Source organism: Capra hircus, chromosome 19, assembly GCF_001704415.2.
Source record: "Capra hircus breed San Clemente chromosome 19, ASM170441v1, whole genome shotgun sequence".
Taxonomy (NCBI): domain Eukaryota; kingdom Metazoa; phylum Chordata; class Mammalia; order Artiodactyla; family Bovidae; genus Capra; species Capra hircus.
The window spans coordinates 33,048,563-33,069,627 of record NC_030826.1 but is presented as its reverse complement, the minus strand read 5'-3'; the positions used below and the strand labels follow the sequence as shown (position 1 = coordinate 33,069,627).

The window sequence follows — 21,065 nt, the reverse complement described above, 5'->3', positions numbered from 1 at the left end:
TAACAAATACATTACTATATATAAAAGAAGCCACAAGGACCTACTGTACAGTTTAGGAAACTATTAAATATCTTATGATAATGTATAATGCAAGAGAATCTCCAAAGGAATCTATGAAAAGCACATAATAACCATGATATTTATTGTGCCAACACTATGAGTTATCATAGCACTACTCAACGTGTATTTATACATGTCACTAAAATATTCACATCTGTAAGGATATTATAAAAAATTATATAAAAAATCAAGAATTCAAACAGAGAATAAATAAACTTCCTGTCATTGCTCGTCATCATTTATACACTCATACTACCTGTAACACTCATTGTATAAGTGCTGGACTAGCAATTGACATTCTTGTAAACCAAGAGATTGTGAAGGTGTAAGGAAATATAGCTTCTTGAATTCCTTAATGAAGGATTATAGAACTCTATGTCCATGAAGTGAATGAAATTCCGTTTTATTGAGCCACATTCTTACTAGAGTGATGAGCCTCCACCCCACCCAACGTTAGTTCACAATGAAATCCTGCAGTCCTCTGGCCTCAATGTCTGCTTCCTGCTACCGAGAAAGAAAAGATGAGGAAGTCCTGACAAAACCGATGCTAGAGATGTACATTAGACATAGGTGTATCCAAACAGGAATTTCTAGTGCAAACTCAACAATTGGTGGGGAAAACATCAACTTTTCAAGGTTAACACCAGTAGATTCCTTCACAGTGAAAACTGAAGACCACCTCCAGATTCTGCCAGCGTATGACAAAAGCTGAGAGGAAGGGGCATGAGCAGTTGGGTGTGGGGATGTGCCTCTGACCAGACCACGCTGCGACCACATGGGCATCCATTCACTGCGCTGTGACAGTCAGATGACAGCAATGCATATACAACCGTCACAGCAAACACACCTCAAATAAAAACACTCTGAGGACAGAACACTCTCAACTGCTGTATTTGAGGCAAAGTTTACATGGTTCTTAAATGTGTTACTCATTACCAGCTAAACAGAAAATAAATCTGAAATGTGTCACTAAAAGGTCAAGCTATTTGCAATAATTTCTCTTTGGAACTGCAAGGTAAATCCTTAACCCTCAAAAGAATTGGCTAAATTTTCTCAAAATAATTTTACTTAAAAAGTAATTTATTTATAAACCAATTATTTATCCTTTTAGAAATTTTAGCTAATTTCAAACTGTATGACCTGTACTTTATACAGGTCATTTATAAGCAAAAAGAGAATACACGACCCATAGTGTTCCAGAGTAAAATGAAGGCCATGTGCTACACAAGTGCCAGAGGCAGAACTCAATCCTTCATCTGTCTGGCTGCAAAGTCCATGCTCTCATCTCTGAATCACAGCACAATTTCTTAGCAGTTGGTAATCAAACTTAGCCTTACTAACTGCAAAATGAGGAAAGAGTTATCATTCTATTAAATGCAACTTTTAAATAAGAGACTTTTTATATCAAATACCTTCTAAAACAACATTAATTGCATTTAATCACAACTCTTCTGTAAAACTGAAAGTAGCTCACCTGCTCTGTAACAAGACATTCAAAATAAAATGAGAGAGAATGTTAAATCCCTCAAAAGTGGGTCCCTCAAACAAGACACACTGGGGTACCTTACAGAGCAGGATACCATCAAAAAGACCTTCTAAGTGTACTTCTAAATTCTGCTTCCATTGTGGAAGAACTTTTTTTTAATTAAAAATAAATTAGTTCTGTGTCACTCATTACTAATAACCCTAAAAACAAACAAAAACAAACCCAAAGAACCTAAACTACTATCATTTACCTTTTTTAGCAACTTCCATTTCTTCTTCTGTCCATCGAGAGGTTTCTACAGGTTCCGTAGAAACTGAAACAAAGGTAGAACTCAGTAAGTCAGAGAAAAATCATCCATAGATTATACAGCACCAAGCTGTAATCTGTTAACTCCAAACACACCTCCAAACTCTCACCAGTTATCTTTCTAAAGCACCAATCTAATTACAATACTCATCTATTTAAAAATATTTATTTTGTAAGCAAAGCAGGATATAGTCAAAACAAAGCCCACCATGATCTGCCTCCATCCGCCTGTCTAAATTATTTCCTTCATTTTATCCTTGTCATTCCCAGAACTTGTACTTTCTTCATATCAATACTTCATGTAATGATAAACTTGGTACCACTGAGCCACCCGTGACAGGACTCGTCATTAATATGATCCTTTTATAAACTAATGAAGATAGTCCCTAATAAGAGAGAAAAATGCCTATGCTTAGACCTAGTATTTCATTGTCTAAGAATTTATTCCTATGAAAGTTAATTTAACAGAAAGAAAATGCCATGTGAATAAAGTTTTTTTCATTATAGTGCCATCTATGTTAGCTTTACAGGGGGAAGAGATAGCCAACATCTCACAGCTGTCAAAAGTGAAAATAAAGATCACTCAGAAATTAGAAAACATTCATAACAAGTGCCCAGTTGAAACCTCAGAAAACAAGGTGGCACACACACTAGGATCACAACTAAGTTCAAAGGAAACCCACGGTCTTAGGGTAGTGAGATCAGGGCTGGGCTGGTGCTCTTTTTCAGAAGACTTTGATATTACAGTCTAACAAATGTAAAGGCCAGAGTTTCAGATCAGGATTTCTAGGCTGCCCGTATCAGACGTCCCTCCTGCTGTACCCCAGCACTGAAACAGAACCCCAAACAAAATTGTGGCCCATTCGCTGCAGCCCTGTCTACTCACTGGGCTCTGGCGGTGGTGGCAGAGGTGGCGGGGGCTCCTCAGTGGCCGCTGCCGCAGCAGCACTGGCTGCCGCAGCCTCACTGGTCATGGACCTGGTGATCCGGCCCTTCCGACGGCCCTGGCTATTGGCAGTCTTCCGGCCCCGGGGTGTGGCCTGCTCTCTCTCCTCAGTTTCTTCTGCTGTCCCCTCTGTCTTATCCTTTTCCTTGGTATTTTCTCTAGAAACAGTGGCCAAAGAACATTTTGTGTGATTTAAAAGTATACATACACCAAAAAGATTAAAGCTTTGAAAATTCTTCAAACAGAAACGGAACTCCCCCTAATCCCCAAACTCTCAGTTACCTGGAATAACCACTTGGGCTTCTCATCAACACAAACTCAATCCATCCAAAGACATGCCCACCCTCCCTCCCTGCTTCCTGCTCCCTCGGCCCCAACTACCTGTTGTTGACAGAACCAGCACACTCCCCATCACCCAGCTGACAGACCTGACTGCGCCTGCAGCTCTCTCCCATACTCGTCACTCCCCGTCAGTGAACCTTCCAACTCACTAACATTTCTCCCACCACCTGTGTTTCTATCACCGCTGCCCATGTCCAGAGCCCCAGCAGCCCAGCCGCAGCCTTTCACGCCTGCTTGCTTGCCTCCCACCTCTCCGTTCATCCTAAACTGCTCACAGAGCCACATTCTAGTGGAAGAGCTGCGGCAGGAAACCACTTCAGCCATGCTAAGCCTACCTATTCCCAAACAGGGCCACACCGCTCCCTGAGTGAAGTCCACATTTGAGATTTCTTTGAGGCTTTACATATCGAACCCCAACCTCCTTCTACTTTTCTCCTGAGGCGTCTGATGTCCCAGTCTAATGAAACCACTGTCTGCCATTTCCCAAGGAGGCCAATCCATCCACACTACACCCTCTATTGTACCCACATTGACCACTAGCTCCTGCATGAAGTCCTCTAGACTATGCAGGTGGAAGAAAATCTCAAGCTCTTCTCAGTCTCCCAGCTTCTGCACATGCCTTCCAGGCCATTTTCTTCTCCTCCCACTTGGATCTTGCCTAATTCCCCTCCTGGCCTATAAACTGCCCAAGAAGAGCACACATCATGTAGGTCTCTGCACCCTCCAGAAGACTGAGCTCTCAGAGCAGTGTATGAGCACTCATTAAACAAACCAGGGATTTTAAGAACAAAGTCAAAACGAGATGTGGCAGTAACTTATGAACACTTATGAGTAACTTATAACCACTGACCATGTGGTGAGGACAAATGTTTTATCTGAATAAGTTAAAAAAAAAAAAAAACTATAGGTTTCATCTTCCTAAAGTACAAAATTAGAATGGCATGAGTATCCAACACTTTAAAAACCATGACAAATGATTTAGGCTGCTTTAACTGCCTCAAAATCAGACAAACCTTCAGTATTTCCAAGAAGATTAGAGAAATAACAAAATAAACATTAAAAAGAAATGAACAACTACACAAGCAACAACTACTGTGTATTATTTAGTCCATCCCTTCTGAAACATACTAGGTCATATCTGGCAGGTAAGTCCATCAATCCGAAAGTTATACTTACTAGAATATTCCACCCCTTAATTATGTCAGATAACTACTAGGTGACAAAGCACATATCCCATTGATTTTTCTAAAATCTAAAATTCTATACCTTCAATAGATTCAATCTCATTATTTTCAAATAACAATAATATTTAACTAACTCACTTAGAGTCCTCCTTTTCATCTTTTTCTTCTTCATCTTTCTTTTCCTCCTCTTTTTTTTCTGTTTTTTCTGCTTTATCCTCTTCCTTTTCTTCTACTTTTTCTTCTTGTGAGGGTCGGGCAATTTGCTGCTAGAATGAACCATCATTTGTAAAGTTGGAAAGTTAAAAGAAATAGCTCCTCAAATTGTAATGATAATAAATATCTATGCAACAAATTAAACTTATTAATTAATCCTCCACAATGTAACTAGGGGTCATGTATTAAAAATCAGCTGAAAGCTCTTTAATGTAGTCTGTATGTATTGCTTACAAGGGTACACACACACAAATGCTCCTTGTGTTTGGATCCAGAGAGGTGACAATGTTAGGATTCCACTTAGAAATCTGATGTTGATACTCTAATTCCAACATCTAATCTGTCACTTAAACATTTCAATTCTGCTGTGAAATTTGATAAACTATAATTTATCAAACCATTGCCCCTAGTATTAGATATTTAATATGTTGCCAATTTTTTCATCATTATGGATAATACTACAAGAAACGTCTTTATGTTGTTTGTCTTTGGGGGAAACATTCTTTACCAGAATAGTAGACAGTCATGGTCATTATCAAGAATGAAGCAATTTAGAAAAATACTATGGATACAACAAACTGAAAAGTAAACATTCAAATTTATCTAAGCTATAATTACAACTAAGTGACTGTAAATACGCATATAACAAAGACTAGGAGAGATAAGATATAGACCCTTATATCTCTGATGTCTCGACTACTAGAATTGTGACTCTGAGAGAAAGTAAAATTAAGTTTGTGTTGAGTTCCATTACATTTGTTTATTGAAGAAATCCAACGGCCTAACTGAACAGGACCATCCCAGGCATAGTACCTCTTTCCAGTCTCTGCCCCTTCCCACAGGGTGTGTGCTCAGGCTACCCTCAGCACACCCAACATTTTCATGCCTTTGCCCAGAACAAAGCAAAATTTTCCTTAATTTTTGATGGAATCTCAAAGTCTTTTACTGACTCCCCAAAACTACCATTAGCTTTTTCCTTAAGATAATTTCTCTTCAGTCTTCTCCAGAAAATGTCCTACACTATGCCTTCCTCTAAACCAGGTGGAAAGAAGAATCAGAACCCGTCTTCTTCCCGACCGCCCCTTCTAGAACACTGTTCAACCATGGTGTTTAAAATCTTTTTACAAATTTCACAAAGTCTACCTATGACACCTTTCTTCATCATTTAGTGTTAAGGACTGACTCAAAGTCTCCCAGGAACACAGAGATGACTTTATCACATGGCTCATTAGGCCTTGTCATTATTCTTCAGATTCAAGATGCTAGTCACTGCCTTTTCTATCAACATGATATCCTGCGTGTGAAATACTTTCAGGTCATGCCCATCAAAACCTCCCACAGGGCATCACCAGCACCATCTTCAGTGGGCATGCGTCACCTCCAGGACTCTGTGATCTACTCACATGCCGCCCCCGCCGCATCCCACCTTTCCACTGTTGCCAATCCTGCTTTCTGTCCTCATGATCTTGATTCTATGAAATTTCCACAATTCATCAAGAATGGAATCCACTCTTTCACTCTGGCCCTTTGGCTAGACTGTTTCACTATTACAACTCCCTGCTGGCCTTATCTGACCTTCACAGCTTCACACCCTTCTAATTGCAAGTTTCATTTTCTTTTGCGTATGCATTATCACCTTAAAGAAAACTAAGAAATCGGGAAGATTTTCAAATGCATACTCTCCAATTGTGACTAGTTCTGCTTTACAACTGGGAATGTTTCATTTACCCCGACTCATGAGTATGCCACAGTGGTCACAAGACCTGTTTCAAATGGCTAGTAACCTTACCCTGCACCCCACAAAGGTAGTATTCATCTGTCATCTGAACCAACAAGATGGCACACCAATGACAAAGTCAGCCGTCTGCCTAGCAAGTGGGCTGCATTACCCAGAAACAGTTTACAGCCCCGAGAAGTCATGGGGAGGTGTCAACTCAGCTGAAGACAAGGAAAGAGGTCCACTGTCCTCAGGTCTGAACAACACATGTAACTGTATTGCCCCAATACTCTTCTGCCCCTAATACCAACCAGGGTCTTCAGGTAAGCAAACACCCCCACATGCCCTGCTGCCTGAAACCAGCCCACAGCAGAACCTTACAAGCAAGGGGACATCTGTGCTCTGTACACACTACCCACCAATGCCCCTCACTTACTAGGATCTCAGTCCTGGCCCTTCACCCCAGTTGCAGTTTCCCCAACCTCCAGCAGCCTTTACACAGCTGACTCCTCAAATGTTCTATACTTTTCTTGACCAAAAAACACTACTTCTGAAGTCTGTGAGACCACATCCCAAGAGGTGGCATTGCTCTGGAGGAAACAATGACCCAGAACACACAAGACACTTCTGACCACACATCATGAGGGAACTTGTATCTGGAGATCAGCGTGACCAGGGAAGGCAGGCGGGGGTTGTGGAGAACAAAGAACTTCAGAGCACTCATGACGGCAGTAGAGCCGCTGTGTCCACAGGCGCCACTGTCCTATGAGTGGTCTCAGGGCATGTGGCACACAGAGGAGCAGGAGGGAGCTATGGGGGCAGCTGACCAGCTATTCGAAGGAAAAGAGCTTCTACAGTTCTGAACTGCCACTGTGAAAACACACACTGTACTACATTAGACACAATCTTCTGACATCAAGTGCTTCAACCCCAGAATTGAAGCTAACCTGAAACAATCATGTTCCAACTATTTTAGCAAACAACCCTTGACTCTGTAGTCACCTTACTCTACCTGTCCCCTTCACAGACCGAAGGACTGGAAAGGGTGGTGTATTCATTAAGATATCACAGTGCTTGTATTTAATTATATTACAATTGTTAACTCTGACATGCACCATTTCAATAGCATGAAAATATAAAACTTCTCATTAATTTTGGTATGCCAGAAACTTAAAATGCATTCAAAATAGAAAATGCAACACATTAAATATAGATTAACTTCAAAATAATCAAAGCATGTTCATAACATTCTAATTAATTTGATAGAAAGATCAATTCCTAAAGTATCATTACAGAGAAAGCCCCTATTATAAAATTTTTCATCTTTATATTCCACCAACCTTGAAATAGCTTCCATACAATAATGAAACATACCTGGTTTCTCCCTCTGCGTTTTCCGTAGTTCCTTCTTACTAGGGCTTTATAATTCTCATTTTTCTTGGTTAAGTAGTAATATAAAACACAATCGGGAACACTCTATAAAAAAAATTGAGGATCCAATGCGATTGAATTTTTTTAAAAATCAAGTAACATCTTCAAGGAAAATCTCTAGTGTTCTCAAAATATAAACTGGAGAAACACAAATGGCTAACTCTTTAAGGCATATCTAGGCTGTAAAATATACATATATATAGTATCTACTGTTTTGATGGACAATTACAGTGGTCTTAACACAGATTATGTAAAAGATACCAGGAACTATCAGAAGCATTCAAGCACTTTCCTATTAACCAGTAACTAAGTCCTCTTTCTTCCTCTAAATAAGTAAACATTCAAAATGTCTCTTTAAATATTTTGTTCATAAACCCAACATCCAATAATACATTGTGGAACAAATTCAGGGAAAATCAGGACTCTGAAATTTTAATTAGAAGTTTAATTGATGTTCAGAAAAACACTGTAACCTGTGTGTTTTTAGGGAAACATAGTATCAGGTCATTTTCATTAACCATGAAAATTAGTCTGTGTTGTGCTTAGAATCATCATATGATTGTAAACACCACTATATTATTCACATTAGAATCTTTTCTGTGTCAAGCCCTTTGCAAAAACTCAAACTACTTCTGTGCTTTAGCACACAAAACCTTCAAAGCAGCAACCAACCCAAATCTATCAATAATCTCAGTGTAAACCATTTCCTACCTTCCTTTCCAAATAAGATGCAATCAGTCCAAAGTTTTTTGGGTGCTGGATAAACCTGAGTAAAAGAAAAACAACACACACACACACACACACACACACACACACACACACACACACACACACACACACACACACACACTCTCTTTAACAACTTAAAAAGAGGTGGGGGAAGCCCTTGGGAATACAAATATAACGTAGACTAATTCCTAGTGACTCCTAAAGGCCAATGTCCTCTTAAAGGGCACAGATTCCTGGGAATAGTCCACCAGGAACTGACTGGATTGGGATACAGTATTGCACAGATATCTGTAACTTTCAAATGCACCCCCAGTGATTCTGACACCATTCAGGTTTGGGTACCACTCTTAAAATGCCTCCACAACTCTGTTCTAAGCTGGTACCTACATTTCCAGCTATAAATTTACAAGAAGGTTGCATCCTATCTGTCTTCTCTGCCTCCCACGTTATTCAAATGCCAAAATGGGGCCATGTTTAGGGGAAAACAGTTCAATTTACAAGTAAATGCCAATACTTTTCACTAACTCATATAAACTTCTATTAGAGAATAATTTAAAATTTAAATTACTTGTCTTTAAAGATCTCCTTCTCATGGTCAGTCCAAACATTCATGAACTGCCTATCTTTATAAACCTTCATAGGGTCCTCCATGAGCCCATTCATGTTAATGAACTTGACCCGTCTCTGTTCAGCATCAAACATCATAGGTGGGATCACAGAGAGCTGTCGCATTTGTTTCTCATTATTCTGAAGGAAAACAAAGAAGAAATGCAATGTACATAGAATTAAACTTAAAGAGGGCCACAGAATGACTATCTTAACAGACACTGAAACACCACATATGCACTTTAATGACAACGGCAGTGGTACCATAACATCTGACATATGATCATTATATACGGATCTAATAAATACTCATTGTACGAATAACAGAGGCAGAGAGGCAGAAAGTACATGTACTTTTTTAAATCCACCACTACAATGTGAGAAGAGTTCTTTCCTTAAACGCAGCAGATACTTCAGCTAATGGATCTTAGACCTAAAGGACACACAATGATGTCAGATCACTAAAGTAATGACCTTATGAAGCACTTATTAACATTAATATTGCCTCATTTTAAAAAGTCTCAACATCATTTTATGGAATAATAAAATAGAAAAATACACAGACAGGAACCACAATCTTAAGGTCATTGATTTTAAATTAACTAAACTTACTGAAGTATCAAACACTTCTTGCTAATCTTACATAATCTTTCCACTGCAAATTTAAGACTATCATCCTTCAAATTTCAACTAAAACTTGGTTTCAGTTATATAATTTATCTTCCCAAAGCTTAAGTCAGTAAGTTTACAAGCACAAACTTCAGTGAGAAAACCTGTACCAAAAATTATAACTACTGACCCCAACACAAGGCTAGGTCTTCTTCTAAAACTCTTCTCCTAGCAGTGGACATTGCCTTAGTCAACTCCTGACAGAGTTTCTCATTTTACAGGGACTCTCAAGTGGTAAAGAACCCGCCTGTCAGTGCAGGAGACATAAGGGACACGTGTTTGATAGCTGGGTCAGGAAGATCCCCTGGAGTAGAAAATGGTAACACACTCCAATATTCTTGCTGGAGAATTCCACGGACAGAGGACCCTGGAGGGCTACAGTCCATGGGGTCGCAAAGAGTCGGACACGACTGGAGTGACTTAGCACATTCTACCTCAGTCTGTCTAAACACCAAAATGTGGTTTGGGACAGACACACTAGCTTGACATTCACCTTGACATTGACTAGCTTCACATTCAGCTAGTATTCACCTAATAATAGCTTTGGTTGCTTACAGATGCCCCCCCCACATAGAATCAGATCAAACAGTAAGCAAAGAAATTAAACGCAGAGTTAAGTCATCACTGCAGAGATCACAGCCACAAAGCCTGAAATGTACAGCAATATAATAATTGTCTTTGATTATTACTTAAGAGGGCTACACCTTCAGAAATGAGAGATGAGGTTTTCAAAAAGCCATATTTTAAAACCAAAACTAGCAGAAGTTAATATATGGCTTTTGGACCAAACTTCAGAGAATATGAACCCAGCTATGAAGACTCAGTGCTAGAAACTGAAACTTATTCTTATTCAGAACTGATTTATTAACATCATATTGATCTCTCCCAGGCTCAGCTGGCTAGAGATCACACTCTAGACATCACCCCCGACTCCACCTCCAACGAACCTCAGGTCCACAACCTAACACACAAACACCTGCTCCTTTGCTCTTTCAGGAAAACGGCAGCAGCAGCCCATCCTCTAACCTGCTCGTCTTTTCCCCCAACTCCTGTCCTATCCATTCTGCCTTCTACTAATCTGTCCCCCTAATAAGGCCCCTCTTAACACATTTCTACCACTGTCGCCCTGATTCAGGCCCTTATTTTTAATCATAAAAGCGTCCTCACCTCTTTCCAAGCCTCCCTGCTGCAGAAGCCATCTTCATAAAACGGCAATAAGATCTCAGGGCAGCCTTGTTTAAAACCTTTTATGGTTGGCCATGTACTTTGGAAAAACCCAAACGTTGTAAGCATTCTCTCATATATATACAAATAAACCCTTAGTTCATGGGGTATGAAGCTAAAATGCCTACTCAATTAACATGAATTAATTAAATTAAGTGCCTTACCTCCTGTTCAGAGAGCCCATCAATAATTTCAGAAATCTCATGTTCACTCCTAGCAATGGTGGCTGAAAGACCAGCTCCCCTCTGCCCAACTCTAAATATGAGGGAGAAATTACACATATATTTAAAGGCCTTTTATAAAGAAGTTATCAATTAGATTACTTTTACATCAATTTGCTTTCTGAGTGAGACTAGAAGTCAGGGGGAAAAAAAACCCTAAAATGCTATTGAGTAACTACTTTTAAGCAATATGTTTAAGTCATTTATCTATAAAATTAGTAACAATTTAAATGCTAAGATTTCTTTTTAAAGGTTACAAGTCTAAATTCAAATGGCAGAACTATTTGCAGGAAACATCTGGAAAACTAGTTATTGGTGTCATTTTCATTTCAAATAGCAGTCTTTTGTCTGCCTTCCACAGCATAGGATAGCAGACTTAGAAAAATACATAAAACATTTTTAAAGGGAGGGGAACAAAAATCCAATCATCACTCCTCACAACAACTTAACTGTGGTTACCAGGGCTTTCATGACTCACTCACATGAGACAGCAGAAAAGGCAACTAAAGATTCTACCTTTGCAAAAGCACTTGTCCTCTAAAGTAAAAACAAATCGGAAACTATGTACCAATAACAAAGAATTTCTTAATTAGCAAACAATTTAATAAGACTTTTGATTATGCTGAAAGGTAGTGAAGGACCATGAAACACTGTCTTATTCTTACTGTCATTTCAAAAGGAATGAGCATTTTCAAGAACTGAAGAGTTAATTTCAACATATTTACTTAAATTTAGATTAAACAGCATGATTAAATATAAAAAGTTATTAGATTCACCAAGATATAAACATTGCTAACTGATAACAAAGTTTTATATTCAAAATAAAAGTTCTTAGACTCATAGAGGTAGAGAAGAGATTTGTGATTGCCAAGGGGCAGCGGAGGGATAGATTGGGAGTTTGGGATTAGCAGATGCAAACTATTATATATAGGATGGATAAGCAACAAGGTCCCACTGTATAGCATAGGGAACTATATCCAATATCCTGGGATAAATCATAATGGAAAAGAATATTTAAAAAAGAAGGTATGTATGTATAAAATTGAGTCACTCTGCTATACAGCAGAGACTGTTACAACACTGTAAATCAACTATATTTATTTTAAAAGAGAAAAAATATAACTAAATTCTTTATGAACCTTCTTAATGGTTAGATTCAGGTGACAATAAATATTGTGAAAGATTAAAAATATGATTCAAAGAAAAACATCAAACCACTTACCGCTGAAACCGTTCTTGCTGTTCTCTCTGTTTTCGAATCTCTGGAAATTGCTTTTCATAGTACTCTCTTGTTTTGCTTTCTTTAGCTTTCCTCCGAGGGTTATTTTCTATTCTGTCCACTTTTTTCTCCCATGCCTCCATGAGCTGATCATAACGTTGGCAGATTTTTTGTTCCTATTAAATACCCGTAGCAAATTAATAATTAAACTAAACTCTGTGATTCTGACAAACCTAATACTTAAAAGCACAGGTTACTTCTTAAGGCTAAGTCAGAAGGACATTTGGCCTATGACTCAACTGGGAATGAAAAGGTGTCCTTGATCTGAAAGAAGAGAAAGACAGGGAGCTGTTTTCTATGAAAGATCCATACACAGAGCCTATCATGGCTGGATTTCTTAGTCAACATTAAGACTACACAAATCAACAAACTACATGCTGAGCCACTCTGATAACAATTAAGTCTTCATTGTCAAAAAAATGGAAAATGAGAAATAGTAACATGTAAATAGTTTGTAATCCCAAAGGCAAGCAGATTAACATTTTGTTGTCACCTTTCCATCGGTCAAAGAAAACACTCACATTTAGACCACCCTCCTACTGTTGGAAGTTCTGGTTACCTGCAATTTTTTCTTACTATAAATAATGCCATATAATGAACATTTTTACAGTCTGGAAAAGGCAGAAATTGGTTGTACTCTATGACAAAAAGAAATCCAGTATAAACTACATGAAATTAAGAATGAATGCTTTTAGAGAAATGAATAATGTGTGACCTCATTCTTTAAACAGAGAAGAACCCTGTACTGTGGGCACAGGACCGTCGGTACAAAACAACAGAAAGTGTGAAAGGGCTCACAATGGCCCAGGAGGGGAAGAGAGGGAAAGCACTGTCCCCCATAGTCCCTCTGTCTCCTTGACACCAGTCCACCTCCTGGGCCTGAATCTACCTTTATTTGGCTCCACCACCAAGTCACCCCCTCGCCTCCTTCCTACACAACTCCCACGCACCCTGAGGTGTAACTAGATGCACATTCCCTTCCTCAGCTTAAACATTTCACAGATGACCTCAGCATCTGACCTCAAGCCCCCGCCTGACCCTCAGGCCATGCACAACCTGGCTTGGCTCCCCTGCCCTGTCACGCTCCCTCCGCTTCCCAGCCCTTCCCGAGCTTGTACAAGTTGGCAGACGGCTGGTTTTCCTGTGAAACACCCCTCAGGACCACTATGTGCCAGCTGTCCCCTACGTGCACCTCAGTTATCTGGACGTCCTGAACCACCGGACGACCCCAATACAGTAATCGCCCGTGGCCTCATCTGCCCTCTTCCTCCTTAGACTCCCCAAGGACTAAAGCCACATGGCTATCTACTCCCTTTGTAGAATAATACATGGGTTCACCTTCAATTTTAAGGCAAATATTACTTTTCAGTTATAACTAACAGTTACTGATTCTCCTTACGAATCCTGATGAGATAAAACACCTTGGTTCACTCTTGGAAAAGGGGAAACTGCCAATAAGTATTCACTAAACAAGTCAGCGAACAGACAAAGTTCATAACTAAATACTTGGTGAAATATAAGAACAAAGTCTGGACCTCTATGTTTGTCTCTTTGGATAGCAAATTTAGCAATTACCACAATTAAAACAAAATTACTGGATAGAAAAAAAACACTTTAGCTAATTTATTTGTATGTGTATGCTCTTGGCCAAAAAAAAAAAATTCAAGACTGATAATTTAAGAAAGTATCTGAAGGCCCAGACTGCCAAATTAGAACATTGGGAGTTATATACCAAATAAAAGCTGGTGACCCTTACAATTCATCAAACTAACAGGTCCTTAAATACCAGGTACAAGTTCATTTTTGATGTGAATCAAAATATATCATTTATTCAGTAAGAAACCATTCAAATGAATTAACAGTCTAAAATTATTACGAACACACTATAAAAGAACAGTGGCATCATATTTTCTGTAACTTAATTTCCATGAAGATTATAACCACAAAATTTTTAGACTGCAAGTCATAATAAATACAAAGAATACCGTGAATTTGAAAAAGCTGAACTTTAGCTGACCCAGTTTCTAATAAGAAAGAACAGTGATGCCTCATCAGCATGACCATAACTTACCCAATATGTCTGAGGTTAAGAGACTAAATGAGATTATCCTACTTCTCTTTCATATTTTAAACTACTCACCATTTTCTTTATTTTGGCTAGATGAAAATGCTATACACAGATGACCGAGAAAATTTGATAATGATATTAAATGTGATTTATGATATCAAAATGTTACTAGACTCAGATTGATGTGTAAGTCACATTTATAGTTACAAATCAGCACCTGCTCTCAAGTGTGGTCAAGAACCGTTCTCACTAACAATGGGAAAGTGAATGCCTGAAGAAGCACGGACGGGAAAGCTGAACAAATTTCAGTGAACAAGGATAGGACCTCACCCTTTGTTTTCTTGCATGATTTCTTCTTTTAAAAAATAAAATGAGTTTTTTCCTCATCACCTGGTTTCTAGAAGAGAAAAATACGGTTGTATGACATTAAGAAAAAGTACAATAGTGCATTCACTTTGTTTTCAGAGACACTGAAAAACAAGCAAAGATCACTTAAGAATATACAATATAATCAAAGTTAATCCTAATTTTTTCACCCTGCAAAACAAGACTCCTCCAATAATTAGGACTAAATTTCCTCCCATTCTATAGTAAGGCTTTAACACAAAGAGTTCATTTTCAACTATTACATTCATAAGGCAAATATTATTTTCAGTTATAACAGTTACTGATTCTTCTTAAGAATTCTAGTGAGGTTAAACACCCTGGTTCACTCTTGGGAGGAGGGAGGTGGAGAGGAGGCCAAGCTTTCGCAGTTACCTCATAACACAGGTCCACGCTGCCCTGCCTCCTCAGAGTGTACCAACACAGAGAGCTGACTCTGCCTTAAACAGAGGCTTTCTTCAGGCACAGAAACAACACAGTCCACTCTAAGAAGTCATGGGGGCAACGTGACAGGACAGCAAGCCCTCCCTTATAACTTAACAGTTTCGCTTTTCAAATATGAAGGACTGTAACCTTCAAAAACAATGGCATGCAGGTTCAAATATAAATATTTATACCCCACCTACTTCCAGAAAGGATTTCAAGCTGATTATTCAAATATAAATACAAAGCCAAGGCAAGTAGAAGTAATTTTTTTGGTTATCTGCCACTCTGGACTAACACTGACACTGGTTCCACTTAAATAAGCATGAACAGTCAGGAGCTGGCTATATGGAAAAGAAGCCAACAGATTAAAAAGAATTATTGAAAGAACATTTGCTATTTCATACAAAGCAAATGATGATGATGACAGTACAGCTACTGAACGATCCATACGGACACATGTAGCTGAGTAGACGGTACTTCACAAGATGGTGTGCAGTGGAAGCATTGCCATGTATGCAGTTTGCTCTCGCTGTAATTATGTGCTACTCAACAGCAAAGGACAATCAATAAATATAATTTACAATTGTTCCTAAGAATTTACATGAAGAACTCCTTCTCAGGACAGTGTGCTAAGCACTATAGCAGGAAGATAGCTAATATGAAAGAAATCAGACAGGGCTGCTCTGCAGCGACTATCAGGGAAAAGACAGAACACAAACATAATGGAAGCTTTGTGGAAAAAAAAAATTATTAAAAGTAGCCAACTAGATTTTTATCTGCTACTTTCCTTTTTAAAAATGTTAGAACAGCTAAACAGTTCCAAAACAAGGTATATTTTATATGTTTTGCCTAACCTAGCTCTAAGGGTTGTCAAGACCATAGCAGCATCTCACAGAAAAATTCTAGGTATATGACTTTTATTATAAACCACTTAGTTAACAAAAGTTAAAATCATTCAAATTTCAGTTTCTGTCATGCATACTACCATGCAAATTATATTTGCCACCAGTTCTGCAAAGTAGCCAACTATTGCATATACTCTCAGTAAGAAAAAAAATTTTTAATTATATATATATATAAATGTGCTCATTAGTAATGTACTAGTAAATAAGTATAATGTTCTGGCTATAGTTAATAAAACATAATAAAGAAGAAATATCACTATCACATTTTTGTTACAAACTAAGAATAATTCATCTAAAATTCTCTTAAAATATGATAATTTTAAAAAAAGATACCTATCTAGCTTCCTCTCTTACTTCAATCAGATCAAGAAATTAGGTTTTCTTTTCACTTATTTTCTTATTCCAAAATGTGCATCCAGAAAGGCCTGGTGTCTGGGAGGAGCAAGGCTAAGCCAGCTACATTGTGGAGCAGTCTCCGCACCCACGTGAGGGCTGAGCGCTTCCGAGGCACCAGGGCATGAAACGGCAGAAGGGTCTACAAATACCGTCATTAGCAAGAGTCATGGAAGGGATTTCCCTAGAATAGGATTTGAATAATGATAAAATGATCCGTGGCACTTCTACTTTGCAATGGCAGATGTGGCTTGGTGGGGGACGGTGTCATCACTAGTCTTAAATGAAAAAGCTTCATTATCTTACTTCATCATGCGCCTTGCAGGTACTCCACTGAAAAAAAGACAAAACAGGAGGCAAAAAATTCAAGCCTCAAGGTAAGCCATTTCAATGTTAAGTATCCACCTTTTTTACTAGCAGATCATAAAACCAGCTAGTTTTATGCAATCATTTATTTTATTTTTTGGCCTCGGAAACTCAAAGCTGTTACCCCAACCCCCAAAAAGCCAGAGGAAGATAACATATAGTAAAACAACAGCAAATTACACAAATCTAAAACACACCTACACTACGTTATAGTACTATGTCAGCAGATAATGTAAAAATCGTCTCTTTATAGAATATATGGTCTTTAACTGAAGAACTCCAAAGATGATCAATACTTACGTCTTGATGTTCTCATGGTACACCTTGGTGTCTGACGGCTGGTTATAGAGTGGCTATAAAATAAACCAAACATTTATAAACAAAATGTTGTACACTTGCCTACTAAGAGACAAAGATACACTCCCTACACATCAATGGAAGCTCAGGTAAAGTACTGCTAATGGGTCTACACACAAACACTCAGCCACAACCTCCAGACTTAGCTGGCCTCTGTGATAACTCTGTCCACCCCATCTGCTAACAAGGAAATCCACTGTACCCCATAGTCACTTCACTCATAGATTTTTTTTTTTAAACTCTGAAAGACAAAGGAGGATAAAATGCCATTATTACCCTAACAAGATGATTCAAAGAGTTTTCCATTTCTGCTATTACTTCTTCCTCCTTCTACCTCAGTGATTTAACAGCTGCTCGGGCAAAAACATGATCAGGAAAATGCCTCTGCAAAGGTCCCAAGTTTGTGCACGTTATTTCAAGCTTATCACCCTTACTGCCCGGCCACATTACTTTCATCCTGAAATCAAGCGACCATACTCCACCTTATCCCAAGAAAAACTGCTTCAAAAAGAGCACTAGACACGAAAAAAATTTTTTACTCACCAGTTCAACTTTCGGACCAAGACCTTCAAATATTTTATGAGCTTCTTCCGCTTTTTTCTACAGATAAAAATATTATTATATTATATAAGTAAAAATTACCTAAATGCAAAGTTACTTCTAATTCAATAATATTTACCTAAAGACCAATCTATAGTCAAACTTATCCTTACTTCCAAATATTCTTCTTTCATATGATAGGCTAAAATACTAATTTTGTTTTTGTAACTCCTTCACCAAATCAGTCAAATCTGAACATGTGTTTTGAAACCAAAATCCAAAGAATTGCTAAGTTCTTAAAAGCAAATAGATATTACTAATAAGATTCCAAGGAGAGGAAGCAGAGATTCACTATTAGAAATGAATCCCTCAAACATGTTTAAAACTTCAACTCTTAATATCTTTAAAGATGATTTAAAAACACAAAATACCATAAAGTTGGCAATCTTTACCATGGTAGAACAAACTGATCTCTTTGAAGAAAAGCTTATAATGAGTATATTCTCTAGTTTTAAGAAAATCTTGGTAATAACAGAGAAAACAACTAGTTTGAATTACTTAAAGTATTCATTAGTGAATAAATGTTGAATTATATACTTTTACATGCCTTTTTGGGCTTCCCTAATAGGTCAGTTGGTAAAGAATCTCCCTGTCTTGCAGGAGACCCCAGTTAGATTCCTGGGTCAGGAAGATCCCCTGGAGAAGGAAATGGCAACCCATTCCAGTGTTCTTACCTGGAGAATCCCATGGACAGAGGAGCCTTGCAGGCTACAGTCCATGAGGTCTCAAGAGTCAGACACAACTTAGTGACTAAACCACCACCAGCACATGTCTTTTTCAAAAATTAAATCATCTAGACCAAAGTGCTATCTAACAGAAATCTACCTTTAATAGACAAATGAAATACAACAAAATTCGACACTCAAGCTATTTAAGCTCTACATCCGGTAACAGTGTCAAGGTTCTCAGCTCTCTCTGCCCAGCCCATGCTCACGGGTCACGAGGGTTCCCTGTCCACTACAGACTCCCACTGTCCACACACTGAGACTGGGAATTCTCCAGGACTTCTGATGTGAGACATCGTGGGAATGAAATCAAGCAAGCTCCCCAAGTGTAAAGAAAGATGTTCCCTTAAAATAAACATTCTCCTTTTCATTTATCAGTCAATCGGTCAAAGATTTACTTAGCATATATTATGTGAAAAGAAGTATGTTTAACCAGTGTAGAAAGCTCAAACTAGTGTAATATACTTTCTGAACTCCAAGAAACTCAAAATGTTATTGAGATGAGAAATAAACCTATCAAAAATGTCAAATGCAAAACTGCAATAACCCATACAATGTGCAGCGTGAACTCTATTTCTATTGACAGTTTTAAGGCAGACTTGTGCCCTTGGTACCATTAACATTTTGGGCCAGATGTCTCTTTCTTATGGGGACTGCCCAGTGCATTACAGGCTACTCAGCAGTACCTCAGCCTCAATCCATTAGATGCCACCAGCACTCTACCCCCCTACAAGTTATAACAATCAAAAAAGCCTGCAGTTGAGAACAACTGTTCTCAAAAAGCCAAATGTACATACCAGAAAATTCACATTTACTAACTATAAGGCGTGTATTAAATAACACACAAATAACATAATCACAGGTCATAAATTTGGAAATACCTAGCACCTTCAATGATAATCTCTCTAGATAATCTAGATAATCTTCACTTGCCAGTTTTTCAATTTGCCTTCTCGAGGCACTCTACCACTATACAGTCTACAGCCTGTTCTTCAACCAAGAACAAGCTGGCCAAGTGGAACTGTAAACAAATAGTACTGGTAGACAAGGGGGAAATTATGCATGGCAAATATTTACTGGTATCCACTTACCTCTTCAGGACTAATTTTAGAGCTGATATTTAGAAAGTGTTTGCATATTCCAAGATTTAAGTTTTGCGAAATTTTATTAAATATTTGACTTAATGTTGGCTTAACTGCTAAGAATAGATTAACTTGTCAATTGTTTGGCAGAAATATTTTAATTTAAAACCTTCACATTTATATAACTTTGTTCTAAATCTGCAGATAGAAGTAATTAATGCCTCAAACATACACTGAATATGTTCCATGTGCCAAGCACCTGCTAGACCCTAAGGAAACAATGAATAAGACTGATTTTCTGGTGTGGAGGATAAGGAGTCTTGGAAGGCTCACAGAGAAAATGATCCTTGCTTTGGGTCCTGAAGTGATTGCACTCGACAGACAAGACAAGCAAGACACAGGGACGCCTGGCACTGGGGCAACATCACAGGGTAAAAAGCACTGCCATCAAGGGGACACTCACACCTGTTCTGGTAGTGCTAAGAAAGGAGTCCAGGCCCGCAGGCTGGCCAGGCAGGCACGTGAGCCCTGATGAAAAGGTTGGGCTACTTGGGAGAAGGGGGGGAATCAGCAAAAAGTTCTATTTGGAAATCACACTGGGGATCTCAAATATGAAGGATGGATTAGAAAGTAAAGAATGAAGGAAGGAAACTGAGCACCTATGCGAGGTGATGGGTTAAAATAAGCTAGTGCCAGAGGAGGAAGAGAGAAGCAACTGACCAGACCAACACTCAGGAGGCAGGACTGAGGCTCCTCATTGATTAACCAAATTTGCAGAGTAGCAAAAAGAGAGAAATAGACAGTTTCCAAGACAATGGCCTCGGTGACCAGGGGTTATTGGCACTGAGTACGTTCTCTATTGTCAATCTCTCTTTCTTCTAGTGAAATTAGTGCCACAGTAACTTGCAAATCATTCAACCAAAGCATAAATGGTTTTGAAAACTACACTCCACACCCCTCTTTCAATATATATTATAACACTGAAATTAGAGCACTGACAAATATTTTTGGGATCTACAACTGGGAAGGGTGACAGCCAATTAAACTATTAAAAATAGTTGAGAAGAGTCTGCTTAGAGACTAAATGAATCTTGGCCTCAAGTTTAACTATGATGCAGAGCACTTTTTCTCTCAGTTAGACAGTTTTAAAGCTAACCATCAGCGTGAGCAGTTTTCTGCTTCCCACTAATGTCCTAAATAAAAGACAGAAGTCGCCTCTCAGATCATGGCCCCAGTCTCTCAAGACATGTTAGGCTTAACTGCAACCAGCATGTGCTGCTGACGAACAAGAAGGGGATGACCCTTGTCACCAACCACTGCTCTCTGCCTTCTGTGTCAAAAAGAGT

General features: G+C 38.5%; 1 protein-coding gene across 19 annotated transcripts in view; it reads right to left on the bottom strand.

Annotated features, from left to right (window-relative positions):
• The window catches only part of NCOR1 (nuclear receptor corepressor 1), a 115,841-nt gene that overhangs the window by 53,815 nt on the left and 40,961 nt on the right, over window positions 1-21,065 (bottom strand). For 12 of the 19 annotated variants that reach the window (XM_018064700.1, XM_018064701.1, XM_018064699.1 and 9 more), the window contains exons 7-18: window positions 17,856-17,912; window positions 17,256-17,308; window positions 16,896-16,922; window positions 14,812-14,878; window positions 12,357-12,529; window positions 11,078-11,168; window positions 8,983-9,161; window positions 8,397-8,451; window positions 7,629-7,730; window positions 4,463-4,590; window positions 2,739-2,956; window positions 1,797-1,859 (exon numbers count right to left, since the gene is read on the bottom strand). In XM_018064700.1, coding sequence (XP_017920189.1) covers window positions 1,797-1,859; window positions 2,739-2,956; window positions 4,463-4,590; window positions 7,629-7,730; window positions 8,397-8,451; window positions 8,983-9,161; window positions 11,078-11,168; window positions 12,357-12,529; window positions 14,812-14,878; window positions 16,896-16,922; window positions 17,256-17,308; window positions 17,856-17,912 — 1,213 coding nt within the window. Of the gene's footprint in view, window positions 1-1,796; window positions 1,860-2,738; window positions 2,957-4,462; window positions 4,591-7,628; window positions 7,731-8,396; window positions 8,452-8,982; window positions 9,162-11,077; window positions 11,169-12,356; window positions 12,530-14,811; window positions 14,879-16,529; window positions 16,867-16,895; window positions 16,923-17,255; window positions 17,309-17,855; window positions 17,913-21,065 lie in introns of those variants that run through there. The other 7 variants (XM_018064704.1, XM_018064712.1, XM_018064717.1 and 4 more) reach the window with 4 other exon arrangements.